The sequence below is a fragment of the Pyrgilauda ruficollis genome, unplaced genomic scaffold (genome assembly GCF_017590135.1).
Source record: "Pyrgilauda ruficollis isolate IOZ18807 unplaced genomic scaffold, ASM1759013v1 scaffold37, whole genome shotgun sequence".
Taxonomy (NCBI): Eukaryota; Metazoa; Chordata; class Aves; order Passeriformes; family Passeridae; genus Pyrgilauda; species Pyrgilauda ruficollis.
In genome coordinates, this window is record NW_024525156.1 from 15,069,875 (window position 1) to 15,083,189 (window position 13,315).

Sequence of the window (13,315 nt, forward strand, 5' to 3'; positions counted from 1 at the left end):
ACAAACGGGTCAGGATTTTTGGCTCTTTTATTTATGTGACAGTCCACCAAGCTCCAGGGCCACCTGGGCAGCCTGTGGGTCTCTGGGTTGTGACCAGCATGACCCTCCTGCTGCCAACAGTGAAGATGCAGCTGCCAGCAGAGCCTGCAGAGCTGCTGCCACTGATGGCAAGTGAAAACAACACAATTTCCCACTTCCAGCTGATGTGCTCAGCTCAACAGAGACAGTCATGTATTTAAAATTAATCTCAGTATAAGGATTGTAGGATGATGACCACTAAAATTTTAGGGACTGGAAAACAGATGAAGCTGTTGGTTGATGTTCTATAAAACATCTCAGGTGTAAAACATCTCAGGCGTGTAAAACATCATCACTTCTGTACTAATCCTGAGGAATTTGTTTAGCTAAAATCGATTCTAGAATTAGATTGGGAGCCCAAAATCAATTAAGATTTGGGGACAATTTCTGAAGAAACTGGTTGTTCATACAGAGACCAATAAAGTGGCATATCTCTCAAGGAATACATTTTGAGGCAATATTCCCCCCAGTGTATCCAAATTAATTTTTTTTCTACTTTTACAGATAAGTCCATTCTAAAACTCATACTGAAAATTCAAGATTAGTATTCCCCAAGAAAGCACATCAATACATTGTAAAAATAGGAATTTTCAAAAGAACTTTGAATTTTTCTTTGCCATTGGACATCATTTATTACAAGGATGTTCTTCAAATTTAGACAGTCTCTAACATATGACTAAGTCTGAAGTCACTTTTTCTCTCAAAAGGTAAAGGGCAAATGAGTTATCAGGGCAGCTGGGTCATCAGAATTCATTCTCTTTGGACCCGATGTAGTAAAAAATATCCTCAGTCTTCCAAACAACTGAAGTCCCAAAAGGCCACAAATCCAACAGGCCAACTTATCCAACACAAAGGTCAGCATCATTAAACAGAATAAACAAACCAATCCGAGAGCCAGAAATGACAGATCTGCCTGGGAGGGGAAGGAGTCATGCAGCTGTCTCTCTGGGCCTCCTTCACTTCCACACTTGCACAGTCCCAAACCCCTTTGCACACACCCACACTTGCTCTCCTGTTTCACTCCATACACATGTGCACGCATATGCCTGTACAATGGATGCACGCATGGGACCAGACAAAAATCCCTTCAAAACATGGGAATCCATGAGATAGGTCATTACCAAACAGTAAAGAAAAAGCAGCTGATGGAACTGATCCCTTCTGATCACGTACAAACCTCTCTGGCCCTCTAGCCTTACTCCTCACTGTCTTGCAGGAAATAAGTGTTTTGGTCAGGGGTTAACAACAGCTTGTAGAGTGGAGAACCTGTTTCTACTTCCAGCTCTCACTACCATCTCACCAGTTTCTGCCAGTCAAGGCTGGGCTAAAACCCATTCTCATTCCTCTGCTTGCCTTCTCACCAGCTGAAAAGGCACAGGATGTGTTCCCCCCAGCCCTGGCACTGGCACACAACACTCCCAGCCCGGGATCATGCTCCAGCCCACACCTCCGCCTTCCATTAGTGCCCTGGAGCCAGCAGCCACCAATCCTCCTGCAGCAGCCTGAAATATGGTGTTTTCTGCTGGGCTGTTGGGGTCCTCTGGCTAGCTATGGACCCTTGCCCACATGATATTTCATAGACAAAGGTAACAGATTGAGAAGCGCTCTTCTCCACGTGGGAAACGTTTCCTTTATTCCAAGAGACACACCAAGTGGACAAACCCATGGGAGGAAAAAGAGGGCGTTCCCTGGCGGCAGGGAGCTTTTATACCCCCTGGGATGGGGACAGAGGGAGAGGTCCACAGCCAATGGGACACCAGTGAGGAGTGGCGAGGGGAGGGGTAACCCAGGGGAGAGACCACCAGGGGGGTACTGGGGTGGGTGAGGGAAAGACCAAGTGATGGGGAAACGGGGTAACAAACCACCTGATATAAGCTATACAGTGCAATATAAAACTATTCTGTGCAAATTCCCAATCACCCAGTGCAAAAGAACAACTAGATAAACTAGTGCACCACAACAGCAACCAGCACGCACGGCAGCACAAGACTAAGAAGAGGGGATGCTTCTCTCTTTTTGTGATGTTTACTCACAGCTCTCTCTACCTATCTACAACCCAAAAATCTCTCAAACAATTAATTTTCAAGGAACCAAGGAAATAACTTAGGCACTTTGCAGCCAAGTACTTTTCACAGATGAGAGCACAGCTGTTTGCATGCTTATTTCCTTCTGTCACCACCCTGGAAATATATCCTGTGCTTAGAGTCATACTAACCTCTAATGAATTTGGTGAGGATACAGACTTAAAAAAACTACAGGCATTAGCAGCAGGCTGTGAATCCAGAAGGGAGACCTGCTTTCTCCTGTGTGTAAGTGTAACAGGGCCAAACCTCAGCTCCAACACAAGGTGACAATGCTGCTTGTTCCTACCAGAGTGACGCCTGTCACACACTGTCCCGAGGTGCTGAGCAGTGGCCTTGGAGCTGTGAGCTCAAGCTGCCACAGCAGGAGCTCAGCAGCAAATGTGAGCTGCCTGTGGAGAGAAGCTCCCACTATGCAGGACCAGCCACCTGCGTTTTCTTTCACTTTTTAAAATTGCTTTTATAAGCTTTGTTTGAAAGAGATTAGGTAAAGACCCATTCTAGGCTGCTGTGCATGACATTTAAAATACCCGTATTGATGCAGAAATAAACCAACTGCAACATCTAAAGCTAAATGCTGTAAATAAGTAGCTGTGCAGTACGAGGAGAGGACAAATCTCAGCTGGGACTCAACAGATTCAGGTTTTGTTCTCATTTCTACCCTTGACCTGTTCAGTGACTTTGAGTAAGTCATTGCTTCCTTTCTATTTCTTTCTGGGTCAGGGATTGCCTGTCATTTTGTGTTCATAGCAGCTGGCATGAAAAGCCCCTGTTACAGTGAAGATGTCTGGACACTACTTCAATAAAACCAATATCTAAATACCTGTTAAAAAAAGAACACAGGGAAGCCTTTTGCTTTCCTTGATAAAAAGGTGTCATGTTGCAATGAGAGAAAATTTCAGATGTTACATTAAGTAAATAAATATATACATGCATAACTGCATTTATACCAAACACACATATATTCAACTATGTTCCTAATTAAAATCTAGAAAACTATCTAGTTGTGAAGCTTTACTAGATTACTTCCCACCTCTGTATCTCTAAGATTCTAAAGTTTTATTGTCTCATTTCTAATAGATTTGCTATAACATACCAATAAGATTTATTTTCTAGCTTTTCATGAAACTCAACTCTGAATGCATTTTTTAAAGCCATCATTATCCCAAGCACACGGCACAGAATTGTATTTATGTTACAATGAAACCTCATATTTTTCAGTCTGTATTTGAGAGTAGTTAACATTTTTCTATCCAAATCAATCTGCTTCTCAGCAGCCAGTGCTGAAATAGGCTTTTTTTCTAGTGTTTTCAGCATCTGTTCTGCCTTTTCTTACCTCTCTCTCCTCACTTACACATATAAATGTCCATTTATAAGCTTCCAGCTGAAATAGATGCCAAACTTAATCCAATTGCATAAATCCACAACATAAGCTGCAAAAAGTGCATCACTGCATGCCTCAAGAATTCACAGCCTCTTTTAAAACATCTGACAGAATCCCTGAAATTGTACTGGAAAGATTCGGTACTTTATTTCCACAGAAGTGCAGCAAGGTTTTTGTTCTTGCTGTGGGCACTTGATTTCTGATATAAGTGTTGAGGTGTGACTTGCAAGAGCAAAGAGTTCAAGATCATTTATTTTCTAGTCTCAGTGAACAAGGAATTGATGCCCTACCTGCTAAGCAGAAGTAAGGTCAGGGAACCTTGAAAGAGAAGACAGTAGTGCTGTCGCATTAAGATCACATTAAGATCACATTAAGAACAAATAAACAATGAAAACACTGAAAAAATAATAATAATTAAAATAAAAGTAATGGGAGCAAAGGTAATGGGAAGCTTTGAAAACCTGTTTTTGGCTAAAGCCATGGAGTTCTCTGAAAGTTCTGAGGTCTTATAAGGTAGGAAGTGTCACACTATTTTGGATGTCTGGTCAAGCCCTGGTTCAAAAATTAGAAAGCAATAACTTAGAGATTGATTTTGATTGTTAATGTACAGACATCAACTGAGATGGGATATTGGTTGTAAAATCTGACACCTTCTGACAGGTGGAACACACATTTAAAGTGTTTGGGTTTTGGAAGAAGGAAGCAGACAGCAGCATTGAATGACAGAAATTTTAAACATTGAGGATAAGGAAAAGAAATATTTTTTTCCTTCAGATGGTATATTTATTTTTTTCTTAATGATAAAGTTTAAAGACAAGTGTATTTTGACAATGTTTCTCATCACAAGAACAAAAGGTAAGAGCAACAATTTTGAATTACTTATTCAATAAGATCATTAAAAATTCTTACCTTACAGAATTTTAATTTTTTTAATATAAAAAGGAAATTTATAATTTGATACCGCATAGTATTAGCATTTTCAAATGCTTCTGGATTGAGAAATGGCTTCTTTTTGTTTGTCAGTTCAAGTATCCGTCTGGAAACAGCTGCAATACCTGAATTGTAATTCTAGTTGGCAGCAAGAACTGGTCACCATGTCAGAACTGTTCTGACAGAGTAAATGACTGAAGAAGGAAACCTGCAGGGAAGTAACTTTATATTTTTTTTAGAGAGAAGTAACTTTATTTTTTTTTAGAAATGTTGGCTGAGCTTGCGTCAGTGGGGTCCCATGGGTTCCCCTGCCCACCATCCCTATCTTTAAATAAGTAACAAGCTACCTCCAGTGACAAACACTTACCCACCCATCACTGCAGCAGCACTTCTGGACCACTGATGCTTCTGCCACCAGCGAAAGTTCACAATTTGTCAGCTCAAGAGCCTGTCCTTTGCTAATGGATGACTTTTGAAATGTCTGCTCAAAGTGGAAGGTTTTATTTATTTATTTATTCTAAAGAGGTGTACAGGCAACACACTGTTTGGACTCTGATTCCTTATAGTAGAGTCCCCAGTATTCTTGATCATTGCTTTCCAAGTCTCCACAGGAAAAGGCAATGAGGGTGTCAGTGCCCAGCCTGCACAGCCAAGCTCTTTTTTCTCCCTTGAAGACCCCCTCAGGCCTGGCAAGAGAACCATAGCAGGCTTGCAAGGACAATACTAAAGCCACAGACTAAAGCATTCACTGGATAAGACATCACTGCCCTCCCACAGACATCCTGAGCCCTGGCCCCCCCAGTGACAATCTCATCCTTTTCATCTCTTAGTAACAGAATAAATACTCCCTCCACAAAGGCGCTGTGAAGAGCAACAAAACGACACGACTGACACTTTCAGGTACGACTGTATTGTAAGTCACAGGCAAATCACTTATACCCTTGTTCAGGAAAGGCTTTGAAATTCTTTTGAGGAATGCAGTGATGACTGAGGCAAAGGGAAATATACTTAGTTAGCAAGACTCTGGGTGCAAGTTGGTGCTCCCTTTGTCACCTGTAGCAGGCAGATGAAGAAAAGGGCCTCTAAGCTAAGCCTGCTCCCTGATGGATAGAGAAATATGCACAGCTGGAGCATGCAGCTGATTTAATCTTAGGGCCCCAGAAAAAATGTGAATCTGTGATGTGGGGAGTGGGTAGGAGGGAGAAGCAGGGTGGATGTACGGGTCACAGAAATGTCTGTTGCAACACCATCCTCATCAAAGACAATGCACAGTGGTAAATGATGCAGATGAACAACTCCCTGAGCTCTTACAGGGCTTTACAAACTTCCACCAAAAAGAAACTTTTTACAAGTGTACAAGTGAACCACTTATTTAATTTAAATATGTAGCCTGTATAATCAGAGTCTTTGAAGTAGGGAGACAGATGATCAGGATTTGCCTTTTGATCTTTCCAAATTGTTTTAGCAAGTAACAACTATGCCTGAAGTCTTTTCTGGGAAACTTTATTAGCAACGATGTTTACAACAATCTTAGAGACCAAGGTTCTCTTAGTACTGCTGTTAAATAATCTTCCAGAAACTGAAATCTTACAAAGCAAACTTAGGGTCTACAAATAACATCATGAATTTTATGTTAATTCGATTGAAATCCCCAATCAAATCAGCTACAATTCTATTCAGTGCTCTGTACATATTCACAATAAAAATATTCTCAGGATCTTTTGGATTCACACAGATCCCAGTCTTGTTCTCTATTCATCACTTGTACCCAGCTCAAGTCAGTGGATCTTGCAAGAAAACCTCTAGCTCAGAGAACAGGTTCTGAAGCAAAAAGACTGACTTTATCAGTAAACCAGAGACCCCCTCACACCTACAAAGGAGCAGCACAAGCTGCCTAGTTATAAGCTACAGCTGTTCCACTGATTAGCATGAGTGCAAGGATAATTTTTACCAAGGCAACTTGAAGAGGCTTCCCCTCCTTGGCGGTTGTTGTAAAGGACTGTGCTCACATTTCACATTCTGCACAACTCCTGAAATCAACAGGAACATTCACAGCCACTGCTTTTAGACAGTCCATACACAGAAAGACACTGTGGTTTTAATAAGGAAACAGGATTTTTTTTTACTTTTTGTTTTTTGTTCTGAAGACAAGGAAAACAAAATTGCTTCAGGCAATCTTCCTAGCCCACACTTATACAGCAAAAAAGGGAAAATAGCCCACTTGTAAAAACACAGTTATCACCAACACTTTATTGAGGAAAGCCTAAAACTCATTATCTGCAGTAACTGGAATGCAGGAATTATTTTAAAAGTTTGTTTTTTCCAAACAAAGAAGGGTCAAAGAAGAAAAAAAGAACAGTCCTGGGTTCCTCCCCCAAAACAGCCTATCTGATAAATTCAATCTAATTTAATGAAAATGTTTATTAATAAGACTGCAGTCTTCTTACAGCTGGAAAGTGAAATTGTATATAGGAATAATGAAAGTAATGTTAAACCTATGAGCTAACAATTCCACTGGGGTTCTTTGGTGATGTCAAATATGCTAAAATTTGCTAAGCAATTGTACACCTGAAAATGAAGTAATTTTCTATTCATTAAACATATGAAACTGGTCACAGTTAAGAGGGAAAAATAAAATAATGGTTTACACAATTACACTTGACCCTCTAGCACCACACCATTTAATCTTACTGCTAGAAGCAGATGGGTAATAATACAAAAGAAATACATTTTTGAAATACATTTTTGAAATACAAAAGCCTTGTGGACAGCTTGGAAAGCTGGTGCTTTCCAAGCTTCCTACTCATGAGAAGCGTTTCAGCTTTTTATTTACTGACTGAGGCTAAAAGAAGTTACAATCACTTCTCAAAAGTCAAATGGCAGCAGCATTCAGCAGAGAGCAGCTCCTTGCCTTTACCTTGTTTTTATTCCCTCCATTATTATCACTCTCTAGATTAGAGAATGTGTTTGTTTTTTTCTTTTCTCTCATCCTCTGAAAGGGATTTTAAGCATCAATCCATTAGGAAAAGGCAAATCATAGAGCTGGAAGAAGTGAGGTAGTGATGTGGGCTCAAGTGTAAAAAAACCCCCCTTATTTAAGTGCATCTCACATTGCAAGTGTAGAAAGGTATGCTTCTGAAAATACACATATTGATTAGCTCAGAAGTGAAACTTTGGGAAGACATTTGTGTAGCCTGAATTTTTCAGCTTCATTTGGTGTCTACTTTGGCACCTGCAATGAAGTGCTTCTCCTGATGTCCATCCCACACCTAGAGAGAAGTGCTTCAATCGCTGAAGAAGCCGCTCAGTGCAGAGAGGCCGTCAGGCAGAAGTTTTCTTCCATGAGGTGGCATGAATTCCTTGGGCCAAACTTGTGCATCCATGCTGCCCCATATTTTAACACATACAACTGTGGGACAAGTGGACATGCTTAAATGACTGGCCAAAAAGGATCTTTTCTTCTTCCAGGAAGAAAACACACAGCTAAGGAAAACAGGGGTTCAATCTGTTTTGCTTATCAGAAAATAAAGATGAAAAATCACAATACCTACCAAGGGACTGTATTAACCAGAATTAAGAGAACCAGCTTAATGGAAATGAATGGCTTGAAGCAGCAAAATTAAAAGAACAAACAACATCGATAACCAGTGGGAAAAAATACCAACAGACACAATGGATTTTTAATTTCTGGTGCTGTTCAGAGCTTTTATAGAAGAAACATCTGTCTAACACAAGCCACAGACACCAAAAAAACCCAAGGAAACTGGGCTTAAAACTGCACACCACTTTGGGGATAAATTTTGCCCTTCTTTTGACAAAAACAGTTTTCAATGAACCTCTCTGGAACAGCACCTATATAGAGTTTCTAATTCACCATTTCATAGTAATGGCCACACTGGTATCTTCCTGTCAAAGAAATCCATTAAAGTAGACACCAGTCTGACAGAACAAGAAGCTCAGAAAGAAACTAAACTTGTTAATGTAAACTACATGTACATCCTCTACAAAACCTGCCATTCTCTTGCTTCATAATTATCTTCTCCTTCAAGTCTTATAACAGTGATTTAAAAAAAAAAAACTACTCAATCTTCCACACACAACTGCACCACATTTCAGATGTGACATCCACTGTTCAAAGCAAAACTGAGTATCTCCTTTTAATTACTGCACCATTTTCTGTAAAACGAGCCTGAACTTTAAAGCTCTGGTTTATCAGACTCAAGAAGTAAATTTAGCTGCAAAACTTAAGTTAGGTACATGCCTAAGTGCTCAGCTGAATCAGTTTTTCATAATACTTTCCTCCCCCTCACAGCAGAATTCATGCAATAACTTGGCTGGTCACTGACAACACAGCACTTAGACATAGGAGACAACTGTTAAACAGCTTCTCTTCCTATTAGTTCTTGAAATTAATACTTTATTACTTCATACAAGACAGTAAAAAGAATAAAAATAATCAACAACTTTTCATAAAAATTAAACCCAAATCTTATTAAAAAGTCAAACTTAAAACCAAACTAAAGAAGTACTGTATTTGCACACACTTTTAAAGGAAGATATTACAATTTTCTTTTTGATATCAACAGGCACTCTTCATTCATCTGCAAGAAACTAGGTTAGGTCTCCATAGGCCACAGTCAGAGTTATTAAGTAAGTAAATATGCCACTGCTTCTGTGCCCTCCTTTTATTTCCTTGCTTCTTCAGTCTCCTCTGACTCTCTCTCTTGATGCTCTCTTTCCCACCTCAATTCCTTCAACTCTTGTCTGTACTTCCGTTCAATGAACCGTTTCTGATGGGCCATCTGGGGAAAGTTATCTGACAAAAGGAGAAATATTTTACATTAATAAACAAACTGGTAACAGAGAAAGCCTCAGCTCGTTTTGTTTTAAACTTTGATGTTATTAGAGGTAGGGGGGAACAATGTTGTTCCCATTTTTACTCATTTATTTCTTATAATACATAGTAAACCAGGACTGTTTCATAAGACTTTGGTTTCTTCATGATTTCTTTACATCTCTTTTCTCCTGCTACAAAGCACTGCTAAATCTAATATACTCACAAAAACAAAATATAAAATCCCAGTACAGCGACATGGCCAGGTATTACCTGGATTTTACATTCTGTTCCCTTAGCAACATGTGGTCGATACTGAAAAATGAATGTGAAATTACTGTAAATGCTGTCAGGGTTTTTTGTCTTGCTCTCACTCCAAAAAGTATGAGCCACTGGTTTCCAATAATGGAAACATTGCACAGATGTTTCCATTATTTTTATTATTGTTTTAGACCGTGCAGAATCAACTATATGCCCCACACTATGGCAGGGATCCTAATGGGAATGTAATAGTGCAGCAAAATGGAATGCAGTTGAGTCTGTTCCTGAAAAAGTTAATGCTTGGCTATGTACCAGAAGGCAGCCTTAGCGTAGTCTAAGAGCATGGATGAGTGAAGACTGCCTGAAACAGACTGGACAAGGCTGAGGTGATGGAGAAATAGCTGGGGAGATGGATGCTTCTGCTTTCAGGCATTTGTCCATTGGCTGATGTGTAGGTACACATTAGTACTGAGACTGCAAGAACAGCTTATGTAAGTGAACGGAATTGCTCTCACTTTAGCTCACAGCTCACAGAATGTGATGTTTTCTGCATGACCAGGGTGCTGACATCCACATGTGTCTGTGCTGTGGAGACCTGCATCCAGTCAGAAAGAAAAGGGGTGGCAGAGTATGTGACAGGCTGCAGCTGGTGGTGAATCCTGCTGGGATCACACAGCTCTGGGATCAGCACTGGCTACCTAACCAGTCTGAGATGAATGCAAAAGGTTACTACACTGACCTTTAAAGCGATAAATTTGGTAGATGTCTCTGCAAAGGACTGCTCTCTCTCTCTCGCTGGCTATTGAGAGAGAATTCAGCTGAGGCTTCTCAGGGAGGAGTACCTTGGCATCAAGCTTTTTCCTCCTTGGCACCAAGCTTTTTCCTCCTTTTTCTGGGTCCCAGGCAGCACAGATTCTCAGCTAGAGAATGCGGTGCAGAAGCCACATAAACTGCAGGAGTTTGTGATATAGCAGAATAACTTCCTACTGCTTTGTTTTATTGGCCAGTGAAATTTGTGCCCTTTATTATACATACTACAGGAATAAAAGGTTTACTCATCAGTTATTTACAACTTGAGCATAGGAGAGTATATTTATTTAAACCAGAAAGCAATCTAAACAAAATTGGTTTTAAATTGCTGCTGTTTTTAAAAGCACTATGCTTTGTTTAATGGAGTTCTGGGATATTTTGTTGTTCATGTGCCCCATAAAATGAAAATCAGATTTTCAGCAGTGCCTGTAACATGATTCTTTAAGAACTCAGCTTGGTAGCAACCTGTTCTAATATGTTTAGGATAGTAAGAAGGAAACTCATATAACAAATTCATCACGGCTATCATATAGATATATGAAAACTACTTTCACTTGAAGTTAACGACTTATGCATTGAAAAGCCCAACAAACAAACCAAACCAAACAACTCTACTGCATCACCATATACATAATACAACAGGGCCCTTAAGGGCTTTGTAACCTCCATCCCAAAAGACAATTAAAACTTGAGTGGGAAGGCACAGAGAAACTAACTTCAAAGTTGCCTCTGTTTTGAATTGAAGGGCAGCAGGAGCACAGACCCCTAGAGTTCTATGGTATTTAAACATACAAAATATGTATGTCAGAAGATAGCTTGGATTGATAGGCCATGAAACTCACAGCTCTCTTGAGTGGTGATACTGTCACAAGAAAATTCACTCAAAGAAAACTTCAGTAACATCTTGCAGATACTCAGCAGAGAAGGGAAGTTACATTCTTCTACTTGTCAAATCTACTGGTGCTGAGAATTATATGTTTAGTAGATGGATATAAAAACATATCTGAACTACACAGATTCATTGCCTTCTGAAATATTTAAGCTCTTGAATTTCCAGATGAAGAGATAACCTTTGACATCTGAGGAACTGCATGTGTTTCCTTTGAATGAAATGCAAAAAATGGACTTCTCATGTTCTTCTCAATAGACAATTTCTGCTGCACAAAATGCTTGTAATCTATTTGCTTACAGGTCACCCACATCTGGCACCTTAACCCAACTGGCCAAAGTTATTTAATATAAGAAGCTTGCCCACACTCATTCATATCACAGACTACATTTCAATGAAGGACTGCTCCCATGCTGGCTATGCAGCATGTAATTTAGAGATGTATACACAGATTCCTGGATCTGCAGCTGATATTAGCCCTTCTTGACAGATAAATATCAATTTAAATTGTTGGGGATCTGCCTCTTAGATTTTAACCTAGTCTACTGATAATCTGGGATCAAATTTTATTTTCTAAGTTTGCACTTTCCTCCTCCCTTGAATTAAAGGGTGAGACAACCCGAGCATCAGAGACTGTGCAGTCTTATCCCACTGCATGCATAAGCATGGAAAACCTCAATGAAACTTTACTGCACAGGGTTCCCTTGAAGTTGCACCCTCTGTACCTGATCAGCTCCCGTTAACAAATACCTGTTGGGATCATATTAACTTCAACTGCTACAAAACTGTCGTGAAAGTAGTAAGAGAAAAACCTGCTGCTTAGAAGCTGACAAGCACTTAGCATATGTATTCTGTTCAAAACTTATCCCCCACAAAATCTGCACCTTGTCTTACTAAAGAACAAGGAAATACATTACAAATTCTCTGTTGCCCAAATATCTTACATTTTTCAAGTGCGTCCATTGCAGCTCCCATTTCTGCTTGCTGAATACTGTGAAAGCCAAACAAAAACATGTTACAAGAGATCTAAGCTGTACAGAATAAACTAAAGTTTCTGACAAAGTGGAGCACTAGTTACTCTTTTGTAATGAAACTTTTTGGATAACCAGCAGCTTGTAAGTCCCAGAGTGTATGATATATCAGCCATTCCATAAATATGTGAGCAATAATACTACAGCTCCAGTAGAGTATTTCTTAACTTAGACCAGTAACAATAACAAAATATTCCAGTCCATTCTTCACTATTTACATTTGCTTTTCTTTCAAATTCAAATAAATCAAAATAAAATCCACACATTTGCTTTTACTTGAGAGAAGAAAAGGAACAAAATCACAGTTGCGTGAATGTTAAAAAAAGCAATGATATTTTAGAATACCACCACTAGATTTGATAGCATAAAATGAGGTTTTTGGGGCTCACAGTTGAAGTCTTTGAACTCTTAGAACCATTCCAAAATGCCTAGAAGTAGTAACCTCAGGAAAAGAAAAAAGCATAATAGTGTGGCACTCTTAACCTGCCAGTGTAAGTTGCATAGTAATCCAAGAGCAAATACCACGATAAAAATACTATTTCCTGAAAGCTGTTCTGCAGTTACTACTCCAAAAGCCACAAATAGTTAGCACTGCCAGCCACCTTGAAGGCAAGTTCACCAAAAAAGCTTAAGATCCAAAATTAAACCAACATTGAACCCTTTAGGTATTCCTAAAGCAGAGAAGTTTGAAGAAGGCTCTTCAGCTTTCCTTTCCTACAGCAGACCATACTAACAGTCTATCTCCACGGCTAGTAATTTTGAACACCACCACACTCCAACACCATGTGATTAATTTTTTACTATACCTTGGACCTTTACCACATCCTATTCTTTCCCCTTTGAAGTAGACAGCTACTGTGTATGTCCTGGCATGAGAAGGTCCCACTGTCTGCAGGGTCCTGAAAGAAGAAATATTTTATTAAATCAGGGAGGATTAAAACACAGAATTTGTTTGTGGCACATAGCTCACCAAGCTTTCAGTCTGGTCAATACAAATAGTGCAATTAATGCAAAGCA

General features: G+C 39.6%; 1 protein-coding gene across 1 annotated transcript in view; it reads right to left on the bottom strand.

The window, feature by feature from the left end:
- Positions 1 to 6,703: 6,703 nt before the first annotated feature.
- The window catches only part of DROSHA (drosha ribonuclease III), a 75,202-nt gene continuing 68,590 nt past the window's right edge, over positions 6,704 to 13,315 (bottom strand). The window contains exons 31-33 of the mRNA XM_041475936.1: positions 13,105 to 13,197; positions 12,212 to 12,258; positions 6,704 to 9,289 (exon numbers count right to left, since the gene is read on the bottom strand). Of these exons, the coding sequence (XP_041331870.1) occupies positions 9,159 to 9,289; positions 12,212 to 12,258; positions 13,105 to 13,197 (271 nt within the window). The 3' untranslated portion in view covers positions 6,704 to 9,158. The remainder of the gene's footprint in view (positions 9,290 to 12,211; positions 12,259 to 13,104; positions 13,198 to 13,315) is intronic.